This window comes from Microtus oregoni, unplaced genomic scaffold (genome assembly GCF_018167655.1).
Source record: "Microtus oregoni isolate MIOR12 unplaced genomic scaffold, Mior012 000033F_ref0000390, whole genome shotgun sequence".
Classification (NCBI taxonomy): domain Eukaryota; kingdom Metazoa; phylum Chordata; class Mammalia; order Rodentia; family Cricetidae; genus Microtus; species Microtus oregoni.
Window position 1 is genome coordinate 11,990,981 of NW_024543092.1, and position 14,546 is coordinate 12,005,526.

Below are 14,546 nucleotides of genomic sequence, written 5' to 3' on the forward strand. Positions count from 1 at the left end.
CTAGAAATTGGAAGGAAGGGAGGGAGGGAGGAAGGGAGGGAGGGAGGGAGGGAGGGAAGGAAGGAGGGAGGGAGGAAAGAAAGGAGGGAGGGAGGAAAGGAAGGAGGGAGGGAAGAGAAAAGAGGAAAGGGGGAAGGAAGGGAGGGAGGGAGGGAGGAAGGGAGGGAGGGAGGGAGGAGAGAGGGAGGGAGGGAGGGAGGGAAGGAAGGAGGGAGGGAGGAAAGGAAGGAGGGAGGGAAAGAGAAAAGAGGAAAGGGGGAAGGAAGGGAGGGAGGGAGGGAGGGAGGGAGGGAGGGAGGGGGGAGAGAGGGAGGGAGGGAGGGAGGGGGGAGAGAGGGAGGGAGGGAGGGAGGGAAGGAAGGAAGAATGGATAGAAGGAAGGGCTGAAATGAGAATATAGTGCTGAGTCGGTTAGAAAAAAAGCAAGAGTTGTCACAACCGAAACTGAAGCCAAGCTACAAGCTCAGCAACCAGCTAAATAGGAACCCTTCCGAGAGGACTGGAAAAATGATGAGTTTTTCATGGCTTCCAAATATGTTCCTGTTACTCAACAGCATTGAAGGGGAGGTCACAGGATCCTAGAATTAGGACTTGTTTGTAAACAAAATGAAAGATATTTCTCACTCATTTGAATAGAGTCCTGACCACCAGTGATAGGGATATTCCAATCCCTCCATAGTCATCTATATACACTTAAAGCTGTATCAGTTCAACTCATCAACTCATCCAGATGAGTAGACATAATCTAATATGCGTCAGAAAGGCAGTATGAACATTTATATTATACCCTCTTAGTCTTTCCAACAGGGTGTTTTCTTCATGTTCTATTGAACAGACCAGAAAATGGTATGTTCTTATTTCTGGAAGCCATGGTAACTATTAGCCAAGAAAACAACAACATGGTTCATGTAGAAATTACTAAGTAAGAATTGCTAGGTGAGATGATGGTAATGGTTTTATGTGTGTTATTTTCTCAAGGACAAAAAACAAGAGGGCCCAGGCAGTGGTGGCACATGCCTTTAATCCCAGCACTTGGGAGGCAGAGGCAGGCCGATCTCTATGAGTGAGTTCCAGGATAGGTTCTAAAGTTACAAAGAGAAACCCTGTCTTGAAAAACCAGGAGAAAAAAAAAAACAAGAAGGAATAAAATCCAAAGGATTCAACTAATTATCATTATTATGGTTGTGATATAGCAGGAATTAAAGAATCGGTATATAATAGACAAACAAACATTACGATTTCTTTCAATAAAGGAGTAAAGGGAGGGTGTGAGTTTTTGAAAAACAAATTCATGGACATTTTGAAGCCTTAAAATCAGTAATGCTGAATCACTGTTATTATTGAAGAATTCCTTAGTGCCTCACTTTCAAAAGTCACTTAAGAATATTCATTCACATACCCAGGAAATGTATTTGGGAATAGTCTATGGGTAAATGCCAGAACAGAGACAACTAATTTGGTTCTGTGTCTATAGACATAATACTCAGAACATACAGATCATTGAGACAGTCTCGGGGGAAGATTCTAGAGTTGTTTAAAAGTTGGGCAAGAGGGGCTGGAGAGATGGCTCAGAGGTAATTCTTATAGATGATATATGGAAAACCAAGGCACCCCAGGCCAACAGTTGTTGAGTACCAGCAACCCAGCAGATGTTCTGTACAAGCAACAGAAAATGGTTCGTGCCTATGACTTGACCCTTCATTATTTTATTATTAGGGTTCTTTCTCTCAATTAAATTGGAACATGAATGTTTGAATTGCCAATTGTTGTTCGTGACCTGGCCACCAACAAGTAAAAGCTCCTTGGCAGAAGAAAAACAGAGAACATGATTTAAAAAGAGTTTCATGATTACATGTCATTTCCATGGTCCCCTGCAACAAAATAAATTCCTAAGAAATCATGCTTAGTTCATATTTTTCTGTCATTGGATACAAAACTGCAACAAACATTAACTTGGTAGAAGAAACTGGAGAGAAGTAAATACACCTTGGAGAAGTTCACAACTGTAGGACTAAGCAAGCCTCTTGCATGGTACAACCTACAATGTTGCAATAATCTGGCATTTTTCCATATAGTAGATAAATTATAGAGTAACGAAAATTAAGTTTTCATAACATAATGGTCCTTTCGACTTTACTGACACAGTCAGTACACACTGGTGCAAAATGTAACGCCCAAATAATCAACCCTGCTTTTCTGATTCCAAGTGTATTTCTCTTTCCTCGTTCTGTATCATGCAACCTAACAGGCACAGATGGGCAAATACTGCCACGCCTTTCTTCTGTGCCATAGTCACCACAGAATCACATGCCTACCGAGACTCTTAGAGGCATATCTTAGTGCCACCCATATCTCAACCAAAGCAGTTCCAGCAAAACAGTCTGCTCCCTTAGGCAGTGGCACTGCTATTGTCTGACTCCGTTATTATTATTATTATTAATATTATTATTAAATTTATTTATTTATTAAAGATTTCTGCCTCCTCCCCGCCACCGCCTCCCATTTCCCTCCCTCTCCCCGGATCAAGTTCCCCTCTCTAAAACAAGAGATAGAAGAAAGAATCTCAGATTCTGACTCCTTTATCAAGACCTCCAGCTGTGCAAGTCAGAGTCCTTGAATTCCTTAGCGCTCAGCCTCTCCCAGTCCCCACACCCAGCCTCCGCCTTTCTACTCACTCTGCTCTCAGAAGGCATCTTGAGTTGAGCCGCTACACTCGCCTGCTCCCCACCCCAGCACCATACAGTGCTAAAGTGCTCCTGCCCTTAAATCCCATGGAGAAGAAACGTGAGCTTTCTATTGACTGGAGACCCTCTATTGTTTTTAACACTACTTAGTAGCAAAATTATGTTTATAAAATTTATTGAGTGATCGCTATGTATTAGAATCTACTGATCTCAATTATTTGAACTTGTTGAAGCCTTACAATATTGTGAGGCAATGACTGTGGGTTTGCCTTAAAAGTTGAAGACACTGAGGCTCAAGATAATTAAGCAACCAAGATCATACAGCACCAAGTGACAAAGCAGGGATTTATTAAGCTTAGCATGGAAGCATACGCTGTAGAGACAAGAGAGCCTGGGCTACATAGTGAGTTGAAGCCCAGCCTGCGGGATTGGTTTTAAAACTAAGGTGAGCAGACAAGGCCAACAGAACAAATGAACACAGAATGTTAACTTCAGAGAACTTATTCTTAATTTCCATTCTGTTTGAAAAACATTTACCTAGAGGAGATGTTACAGGAATTTAAAAACCGATTCATAGAAAAATTTGGGGGTTGAAAATATAACCAATTAGTTTTAGTAAATATATATTTTATTATGTTTTTATTTATTTTATGTTTGTGTGCCACAGCACATGTCAAGGTCAGAGGACAAGATGCGAGAGTCAGTTCTGTACTTTCAGCACGCAGGTTCAGGGGCTCAAGCTTGGGTCTTTAGTCTTGGCAGCGAGCACCTTTATCTACTGAGCCAGCTTGCCATTCCTCACTGTATACTTTTAAGACTATAAATTATTTGAAAGTGGTAATAATACTTCACTTTATATGACTATGTAGAAAGTTCAATGTTTCTTGGTAAAAGCAACATTTGATACTTCATAGCAACTTGTTTTACAAATCAGAAATGTCATCAAGTCTTCCTGTTTGCTGAAGTAGCATCAGTTGAAACCCAATTACTCTGAACAGTGCCCTTTCTATTGGGCGTGGAGGCCAGCAACACTAAAAGTTTATCGGTGACCTTCCCATCTTTTTCCAGTGACCCAAGACAGAAAATGTTTCATAAGCACACAATTACATATCTGGCCCTGGGATTCTAATATGACAATAAAAGGTAATAAATCTGAAGGGTTAGAATTGGAAAGTAATGTAATCAGTTTCTAGTGTAATTCTGAGCGAGGTAGAAGAAATGTCTAGACGACAAGCATTTCTAAGACTCTTGAGTGGTGAGGTTTGGGGTGTTTTCTGTATTCTAGAACCTCCCGCATGTTCTTTGGGAAGAATAATTAAAATCTACCATTACCACCTGAAAATTACACTAAGTGATAATTTGGCTTGTATTGGTTGAATTTAAACTTTTACTCAGCTCTTAGTTTGGCTGAGGGGTTTTCTCAACCTTCCAATTCTAAAAGCATGAAACTCGGCTCTCTAAATCTTGAGTTCAATCCACCCGGTTTACTGCAATGCTCCAGGACTTCATTATCCATTAAGAAGATGTTTGTAAGATGGGGCAGAGATAGCTCAGACATTAAGTGCTTGAAGGGCAAACACAGGGACCTGAGTTTGGTCCTCAGAACCCATCTAAAAATAAAACAAAACAGTGCATCAGTGTACTTGTAGTCTCTAGCCCTGCATAGGCAAAGATTAGCTACCTGGGATTCACTGGGCAGCCAGCCTACCCTAGTAACAGTGAGTCCCAGGTCCTTGTGAGAGACCTTGCTCCAAAGCATAATGCGGGTGGGCCGGAAAGATGGCTCAGTGGGCAAAGAACTTTCCTCCCAAGTGCAATGACCTTAGGTCCTTCCCCTGGACTCACATGATGGAAGGAGAGAATGGACTCTCATGAATTGTCCTCTGACCTCAACATTCAAGTCAGGGTTACATGCATGTTTCCTGCCCCATATACCCATATTAAATAAAGACATGCATAAAGGTAAAAACCAATATAGGGTGGATGATTCCTGAGGAATGACACCTGGGGCAGACCTCTGTTGTCAACACTCATGCATATGCATGTACACGCACCCCCCCCCACATGAGCATTCACACACACACACACCCTCAGATACCCCGCTACACACATGCAACACATAATGAACGTTTGTAAGGTACTCGTGTTTGATAATCGTTCTTCCTTGAAAATGGCACATGCCCCTTGTGTACTCTCGTTTACCTGGAAGTTGAGGATTTGCTGGAGGCGGTCCTTCATCTGGTGGCATCGCTGATCCACAAGTGAATCCAGCAAGGATAGTCTGCCCAAAAGACAGCCCAGAGTATCTTCAATGACATCGCGGTTGTCACCGTCCTCTGGGAATGCTTGGGAAAACAAGTTCTTGTTCTTATCCATTTCTTCAGACATTTCCTTAATGTCCTTGGCAAGCGCCTAGGGTGATGAAAGCAGACGTTCACCTCCTCATTTAGACCTCTGTCAATCAAGTCATGTTCCCCTAGAAACCTATGAGACTTCCCTCTTAGGAAGAGTTACCCTGAGCTAAGCTGAATGGCCTTCATGAACTTCTATAGATCGCAGGGAAGTTCCTACAGAGATTTTTCTTGGGGACTTCATATCATTAGATGTTAAAAAAGGTAAATTGACCAAAAATTAAATTTTAAAAAGCGCTGGTAGGAAGTCCTTCCTTAGAGCTTGTGTTCTATACAGGGAGGATTTGAGATAACCCGGAGTTTTCTATTTCTCCTCCTCTCATACATGCATTAAAAAAATGGAAGTGCAGCCGGGCTGTGGTGGCGCACGCCTTTAATCCAGCACTCGGGAGGCAGAGGCAGGCGGATCTCTGTGAGTTCGAGACCAGCCTGGTCTACAGAGCTAGTTCCAGGACAGGCTCCAAAACCACAGAGAAACCCTGTCTAGAAAAAAAAAAATGGAAGTGCAAAGCATGCATATTTTGAGAGCTTTTTATATTGAAACAATTCCGTTCCACACTTTACTTCTTAGTAACACACCATGGCACTTTATTAAAGCTGTCTGGTTCTTAATATTCTTTATATATAAAATTAATTACCAATTGCCAACTTTGCAATTGGTGTGAAATTTCATGCACAGACAGAAATCATCAACCTTACCTCCTGGTGGATAAGACAAGCTTCCGTTTCTTCTGGCAAAAGTGTTGTCGTCACAAACAAACGCTCTTCAACGTCATCCAACCAGGTTGAAGTGGCAGACACGCCATTGTACAGTTTCTGCTCCAAGTGGATATTCTGCGTTTTTGTTCCCCCTCCCTGGAAAAGAAGCACACATGAGACACACAAAACAGATAAAGAATCAGTTTCAATCCAAGTGCAAGATACACACCTGTAATCCCAGCCCTTGGGAAGTGAAGACAGAAGATGAGGAGTTTAAGGTCATCCTCAGAGACATAGCTAATGGAGGACAGTTTTGGCTGCTGGAGACCGTGCCTGCAACCCCTCTACTCCCAACATATCTTTCAATTAAAAACAAATCTATTATGGTGCTTCAAAAAAATCACAGAGAAATAGCAAGCAAAATGAGATTCAGGAATCAGCACCTTTAGGCCCCAACACTCATCACCAGTGCTGGGCATCAGCAGTCACGTGCAGAGATAGAACAACTTTGCAGAGAACAAAAGAACCCATCCCAGAAAGACAAGACCAAGACAAGCCCGTGATGCCACAGCTGTACCTGTGATGATGCCTCCTCAAAGGCCTGGTTCAGTCCGTCCAGCAAGGACGTCACTGAAGACTTATCTTGAGTCTGCGCTTCTTCTCTGTACAGTGGCGCCGCGGCCAGGAGTCTGTTGGGGCTGCTGTAAAGCTGAGAGCAAACAGGGCCAGCTTACTTAAGAGTGAGCGAGCCATGTGTAGCTTCCTAAGTTGGAAGTATATGTAAGGTAGGTTCTAGAAGCTTCATCTAGAGAAATATCAATTTTATAACTTACCACAACATATTACTGAGTACCATGGGCAGATCTAGCAATGACCATGATTTATAATGATGAAACAGAAACAATAATAATGGTGGAGGGCCTGGGTGTTTACACAGTTACCCCTGAGATGTCTTCCCAGCTTTATCTCTGCCTTTAGAAAATAATTGATCCTAACGATCTGACAAAGACTGTGCCCTTTTCTTCTAGCATTCACTTCTTCTCCTGTGATTGCTTTTAGATTCCCCCCATGAGGACTGTAGGGAGGACAGGCATTCAAATGCCTTGAGGACATCTCCAGTCAAACACAGTCCTATGATTTCTCAAACACCCTTTATCCTCATTTTTACGGCTGACAACCCATCAACCTGTGAGCATGCCAGGGTCCTCCGGCCTGTAGCTTGCACCTGTCACCCAGTGCACCTTTATATCATCAACTGTTGCAACCTCTCATGTCATTTCTGCTATCATGGCTTTCTGCTGTTATTTTCACCTGGTTAGGGCAGCCATGCAGGTGCTAGGGCCTGAGCAGACAGTAAGAGAAACAGCAGGTTTAGGCCTCTGTCTAAGGGATGGAAAATAGGTAGGAATAAAAGAAGCCTGTAATGTATGGGTTTACCTGGCATAGAACAGCCATGAAAGAATGAAGTCTCTAATCCGGGTCTCTACTTTCTGCTTGTAGCTAATATAACGGGAAAATACTATGGTGTAAAGGCAAGCAAGCAGCCAGACTCAGGGGGTCTACCTCAGAAAATCTAGTTCTGGGTGTGAGAAACTTCTGACCAGGTTTGTAAGGAAGGAAGGGCTAATTCAGGCAAAGGAGGAGGTCTGGGTGAAAGACAAGATATTAGTGTCAGGGTGGATATGATCCTGGCACAAAAATATCTAACGATGAAGTTCTTTACATCAGAGTCAGACCAAGAGACAGAAGGTCTGGCCTGCACAGTTCAAGCAAGAATGACAAGGATCTCAGAATGCGTGACCACCATTAAGTCACCTCCTCTCAGTTATCCCTGCCATGTTGTATCCACTTTACAGTGCGTGCCTTGTTGCTCCTATCCATCCCCGTTCAACTACTATCCTTTGTTTCATGTGCAGCTAGCTCCTCTGTCCCTTACAAACCTGGGCAGAGTGATGGGAACAGCACATTCTTCAGAACCAACAGCATAGACCCTAGGACTTATCCGGCTGGAAAAATCGCTGTCCTGGAGTGAGCTAGGTAGGCACTGCTAACTTAGAACAGAGGCCTGGGCCAGTGTCCCAGTGCCCCAAGCCTCAGCTATTGGAGGCATCCAGGCATACCGGGGTTCCTGGCTTACTCATCAAACCTTTAAACTTTCAAGCTCCTCTGACATCCCCCCTTGCTTGATTCCTGACTTCTGCAAAGGCTGAGCCAATAATTACTACTTCTCTGGAACTTTCTGTTGCCTGTTCAGCTCCCTTGGACTTTGTATGTTTGGTGGAACCAAGCCGAGTATCACACAATATCCACCCCAGCAACCAGCCTTCCAGATGGACCAATAACTGCCCTACCTGACCACTGGCTTCTCTTTTTTTTGCAAGACCCTCTAAGGCTCCAATATGTTTCTCATTAAAACCTTCTGAAAGTATTCAATACTGGAAGTAACAGTGGAAAGTGCGGTGACCTGGCAGCTTAGTTTGAGATTTGTGGAAATCCTGTTGATATGTATATCCTTGGCTTGCAACTATAATTTTCAATTTTGAAAAATTAAATTGAGCTTTAATGGTTCATGCTAATGATAAATTAGATATTAATCATTTTGAGGAAAAATACTACATACAAATCAGAAAAATTTTCATATACAAATACAAGTATTTGGGGAAATGTGAAACATGCCCTGTTATGAAAAATACATGATGAATAACTTGGTTCAGAATTATTATGAAAATATAGATTACTATTCTGCTTTATGCCCTTAGCATAAACTGTGTATCTCTTACATTAGTTAGTATATAAAAGCTAAATTTAGGCAGAGTGTGGTGGGTTCATGATTGTAATTTTAGTTCTGCAGAGTCAGAGGTAGAAAGATCAGATGTTCAAGGCAACCCTCAGGAACATAGCAAGTTCCAGGGTATGACCTGGGTCACATAAGACCCTGTTCCACAAAACCAAAGGAAAAGAAAGAAAGGAAGAAAGAAAGAAAGAAAGAAAGAGGGAGGGAGGGAGGGAGGAAGGAAGGAAGGAAAGAAAGAAAATATTTGATACCACTTGCTCTTGTTCCTGTTCCAGAACGTTCTGTAGCAGTTTCTGCTTGGTGCTAAATTCTTGATGTAGACTTTCCCATTTCATTCTCATCTGGTCTTCAGCAAATGATTTTGTCCCTTCCATCCCCAACTCCTGGGATAACACAGCAGGTTTTTCACTATTAGAAGAATAAATAATCTAAGTTTACAATGTGTAAGATAAAAAGAAAGAAGAAAGAAAGGGAGAGAGGGAGGGAGAGATGAAGGAAGAAAGGGGAAAAAAGAAAATGACACAGATAACTTATTTGGTATTAATAGACCTGGCCTCAAAAATTGGAAAGATTCTTAGTCATTGGCTTGCACCTTAAAAAATATAAATTAAAATAGAAACATTGAGGCAATAAGCATATTCATCTTTACATATCTGGATCACAAACACTTGAGTATTAAAAATGCATTGAAAATGGCCAAGTGTGAAATAAAATGACTGTAAGCTTCAGAATCAGGAAGTACAGTGTGACCACTGACCAGGGTCCTGTGACAGACAGGCAATAAACTTACTCAAAATCTGGACATTGTTAGTTTTTACCATGAGACCAAGGGACATTGAGGACACACTGTGGAGGGACAGATGAGGGGCCAGAAGCAGTGCTGGGTGAGGAGTAAGGCTTTCAATCTCTGATCTGAGGCTGGGGGTTGCGGTCGTGGTAGAGCGCTTGCCTTGACATGCATGAGGCCTGGGTTTCATCCCCCTCGGCAGGAAAGAGGATGGGCAAGCAGAATTCCTATGACAGCAGTTAGCATTGTGGGTAACTTGTGTCACATCTCTGAGCCTCAGTTTTCTCAACATGTGAATGACCATGGCATCCCTGCAATGCAGGGGTATTTTGAGTGTTTGTTTCTTGGGCTTTTAAAACAGGGTTTCTCTGTGTAACCTTGGCTTTCCTGGAACTCGCTCTGTAGACCAGGCTGGCCTTAAACTCACAGAGATCCGCCTGCCTCTCCTCCCAAGTTCTGGGTAAAGGTGTGGACCACCACCACTTGGCTCATGTTACGCAGTTTTGAAAATTAACTAGAACATATGTGTCTCTAGAGCTATGTGTGATGAAATGGCGATCCTTCACTATGTGGGGTTAATAATCTATGTGTTGACATACACCGACCGTAAAAATCAATATTGGAAAAAAGTACCTATAATTGTATGAAACTTTTAAGAAAAACACTTTCAAATGGAAAGTTTTAAAGCTCCTATGAAAGTAAGATTCCTTATGGTATTTTTTCTGTGTTTGTTACAGTGTACCCATCTCCATTCATTAGGCTTGCAAGAAAATTCAGTATCAAACCAAGGGGGCGGTTACCGTCCAGATTCTTCTATTTCCTGAGTGACATACATAAAAACAGAGCAATTAGACTTCAATTAGAATGTGGTCTTTTCATTTCTCATGGGAAAATATTCTCTCGTGTCAACGAATTCTCGGTTGGTTTTCCTTTGTAGCCTTTGAAATAACTTGAGATTGACCAGAGCCTGTGAACTGGACTCCATTGCACTGAGGGCTAGTTTCTCTGAGGAATTTAAATAACCAGTAAAAAATGTGTGAGTTGTATTTTTTAAGTGAATCTTCCACAGAAAGCTAGCCTTGCAGGACAAATTTCTTTTTGCATGAGAATAATATTTGGAGACCTAACTTGTAGATGTTTATCTGCCATTTGGGTTCCGCCCAATGCTGGAGGCCAAGGAGAAGGGGAGGAGGCGGGAAACAGCAGCAACATTTTTTTTTATAACCACAAAAAAGTTGCACAAGATTCCCACAGCTCTTTTGTGGAACCAATTGTCTGCCAAGCAGACAGCACAGACAATTTTCTATGTAAGACAGAGAAGGGAAAGAACGCGAGAAACTGTGGGGGATGTGTGAGCACCTCAGAGGCCCTGGGAGTGGTAGAGGAGTGAAGAGATACCCCGCTCTAGCAGCCTGGAGAAGTGTCCCCTTGTCCAGGGCTTTAAGGCTGATGCATCTTAAAGGCCTTAATACAAACCCTGTCCTGCTTCAGATTTTAAAGGGAGCTTTTCTTTGTATCATTATCAAAACGTTTTGCAATGCTGATTGCTGCTTATTATTCTAACTCTATTAAGAAGCAAGCCAAGGTCCCAAGGGGAGTGGCTCAGAAGACAGGTATGTCCCATGGCTGCAGTTCCTTCAACTTTCTACCTGTGGACACTCCACTTTTTCTTCTCTACTATTTTGTCTCTTGGAAGACTTTCAAAATGTCCACTCCAAACCAGGTCCCCAGGTTCCAAAATTTTACATGTAGAAATTACAGGGAGAGATTTGTTAAGGGGCCATACCACTTAATCTGTTCATATATTGATTTTTTTTAAAAAGGATGTTCTAGGTGAGTCCTTGAGAGGAAAATGGTCTGCGGTTAGGTACAGTCACCAGTTGGAAATACTATAGATCCAATTTGATATCACGTTTCCCATTTGACTCAGAAAATGGGTGTTCCTGGGATAGGTGTGCTACACCTCCAGGAAGGCAAACTCTTGAATCATTATTATTAGCCCCTTTTCTATCCACACGACAAATGCCTGGCAGTGTGGGTGTGTCTAATATCACAAAGTGAAGCGGGAGTACCTTGTGTGGAAGATTGGCAAAAGTGGCCACAGTGAGAGGTTCAGTTTTTCAAATGACAGGGAAACACGACAGGGAAAGAAACCTGCAGACTTTCAAAGCATACCCAAGGCCTTCTGAGCTGTCCACGGCAGAACTCTGGGTCAGAATCTCCTCTCCACGGCTAGCGACTGAGCGGAGGAGGCTCTTCTGCTCAGCTAGCTCCTGCTCGAACTCCTGCACAAACGCAAACACGGCTGTCACCTGAGAGGACTGTCTACCGTCACCGCCACTGCTCTCTAGATACAGAACGTCAAGAGCTTGAACAACTGTGAGTCTGAGCACAGGGTAAAAGACACAGCCTAGGCAAATTCTCCTGGGGGGGGGGGGGGGAGCATTAGGAACAGAAAATTTTTGCTGGACAATGGTGCCCCCGTGTGGTCAAAGATGTTCCTTTCTTTCAAAGTCAATGCTGCCTTGAGCTAGGCAGGACAGAGACTCCAGAAGACATGAAAGTCTTCAACTTTATTAGCTGCATTATCAGGGGATGTGACTTGACCTTTTACTTATTCACAGTAAATTTGCTTAAGTTTGAGTTCTAGACAGGAGAAATACTTAAGTGTGACTTTTACACGAAGTTAGTGTCTCCAAACAAATGAATCAACAGAAATCATTTGTATCATAACCATTTATGATCTGATCTCGAGAGGCATCTACTCACAAGTAAATAAAACACATTTTATGTCTTAAAAACATGCACTCCAGAGCTTTGCCCATTCTCAGAGGCCTTCCTGGGACTTCATAACTATCAAAGAATAGATGTAAACAAGGTCAAATCAGAAAGCAAAGTGTCCCCGAGGAGGCGGGTTACAGCTGAATCTTATGGCTTCCCGATGACTAGTCATTAGCTATGGAGAAGCACAGCAAATAGGCTGGTTATGCCTGGTTTCATCGGAAGTAAGGCAAAGTCGGCCATGAATAGCTGTGACGAGGCTGGGGATGTCACCCAAGGCCTGGCCTGGTTTCCACTCCCAGAAATGAAAACAAAACAAGACGACATCCACAAAGCCTTGACTTTAGGAACAACCCACTCAAGTTCTTCCCACGGCAGAGCTGCCGTCTAGAGGAAGGTAGGAGATGCTTTACTTTCTGTTGCTGGAGGCTGCTTTGCCGCTGATGGGTTCGTGTGGTACGGGCTTGGGCCAGCCATTCCTGTACTCCAGGGCTCTGAGTAGCTGTGAGGTCAGCATCGTTCTCTTCTTTCTCTTGTGTGGCTCCCTGCTTTGAATGAAATAGGATAAGAATCAAGGGTCAAACCACCCACAGGAAAACCTCACCTCAGTGGGGCGAGGACTCCTCTGGTGTGGTTTGTATGACTTCAAACCACCACCATCTGGACATGACACCATATATTTTTAAAAGATGGTACCACGAAACACATCTAAGTTGTGTTTTTAGCTGTGACAGTTTTAGGGACAAGAAGAATAGACAGATTGTGCCCAGGAGCATTTACAGGGAAGCCCATTTTTTCCCAATGTAGTCATCAAATATTTTTCCAATTTTTTTCCACATAAAACATAAAACACCCCTCTTATGAACTGTTTTAAGTCACACAAAGGTAAAATGTCACCCAGATAATCATTACAAGTCAACATTTGCTGTCCTTTCTCTAAAAGCTTCCCCGTGCCACCATCTGCCCATGTCACACGGTATCCACAATAGGTACAATAGCAAGTACTTGCTTCCCAGTGAGTTTTCTAGATGATTGTCAACCAAAGAGATCAATGCCTTTGAGAATCAGGAAGTCCACAGCTGAGTTTACACCCTAGCATTCAGGAAGAGCAAAGCGTGATGACTAATCATGACTATTGGCTTGGCTGGGGCGAGGGTCCACAGGAGAATAGTAAGGCATACTTCTCCATGTGTCTGTAGGTCATGAGGGCTCCAACCTAATCCATGGTTTTAATCTACCCATGGATTCAAAATCTAAAAAGACAACTAGGAAGTAGTGGAACCAACCAAAAAGCAGTCCAGTTATGGGAAGAGTGACATTGGTGGCATTTGAAGGGTACATCTCTCTGGGGCTTTTTTTTTTTTTTTTTTTTTTTTTTTTTTTTTGGCTTGCCAGAGTTGAGAAGCTTGACTTTGCCAAGCCCACAGGCCATCATGTCCTTGCCTTGACACTAATGCTAGCATGAGGTCATGGAGTCAAACCTCTGAAAACATGAACAAAAATCTTTCATCCTTAATGTTCTTTCTGTCATGCATCTAGAACTGTAACGTTTAGCAACACGCAGCAAGAGCTTCTAACATGGCCGAACATCCTCTGCCCTCTTCCCCAGCCTAGCCTCTTCAACTGGTCTTTCAAGAGCTGCAGGAAGTGGTCAACCACCAGAACAATCCTCTGAGCATTTCAGGAGGCAGGAAGTCTTAGCCCACCCCCACCTCCGATGGCAGAGTGCATTGCATAAGAAGGCAGCACTAGCTCAATACAGTGGGTTAAAATATAAAGAAAGGACAAAAAGAAAAGAGGACATGGAGTTGGGAGAGAGATGCTTCGAGCTGGGAGGGAGATGTTTTGGGGGTCCTAAGGCAGCTGAGGAGCTGAGTAAAAAGTGAGCATGATCAAGAACTATTGTACACTGTGTATATGTATAAAAGCTTCAAAGATTAAGTGAAGTTGTAAAAAGCTATAAAAATTAAAAATAGAAAACATTTGTAAAAGAAAGTATAAAGAAAGAAAGAAGAGTGGGGCTTCAGGCTCCACCTATGAATCCCCTAGGACTCTTGATTTGTGAATAAGTCCTTTCATCCCCAAGTGGCTTCTGGTCCTGGTGTTTCATTGAAGGCAATAGAGGAACGACAGAGACTACACGCCTATATCTTGTCTCTTTGTCCCTTTGGTGTTACTGTTGTCTAATGAAGCAAGCCATCAAATGTAGAAGGAATGTTCGGGAGCCCCATGTGAGTGCCTATGTACTGAGCATGCATTTTCCTTCCCTTAGCAGGATCCAGCTTCCCAACTAGAGATGTTGGATCAGATAGAGCAGCATGAGTGTGCTTTGGCCTAAAAGATGTTGTTTGCATGCTATTTGTCTCTTGCAAGCAATGTGTTTGGAGTGG

At 42.9% G+C, this 14,546-nt stretch overlaps 1 protein-coding gene across 4 annotated transcripts in view; it reads right to left on the minus strand.

Annotated features, from left to right (window-relative positions):
* Positions 1 to 14,546, minus strand: part of Syne1 (spectrin repeat containing nuclear envelope protein 1) — a 461,524-nt gene that overhangs the window by 111,821 nt on the left and 335,157 nt on the right. For 3 of the 4 annotated variants that reach the window (XM_041680030.1, XM_041680029.1, XM_041680033.1), the window contains 6 exons: positions 12,570 to 12,704; positions 11,551 to 11,660; positions 8,840 to 8,996; positions 6,372 to 6,503; positions 5,795 to 5,950; positions 4,887 to 5,096 (listed from right to left, as the gene is read on the minus strand). In XM_041680030.1, the coding sequence (XP_041535964.1) occupies positions 4,887 to 5,096; positions 5,795 to 5,950; positions 6,372 to 6,503; positions 8,840 to 8,996; positions 11,551 to 11,660; positions 12,570 to 12,704 (900 nt within the window). The remainder of the gene's footprint in view (positions 1 to 4,886; positions 5,097 to 5,794; positions 5,951 to 6,371; positions 6,504 to 8,839; positions 8,997 to 11,550; positions 11,661 to 12,569; positions 12,705 to 14,546) is intronic. The other variant, XM_041680032.1, reaches the window with a different exon arrangement.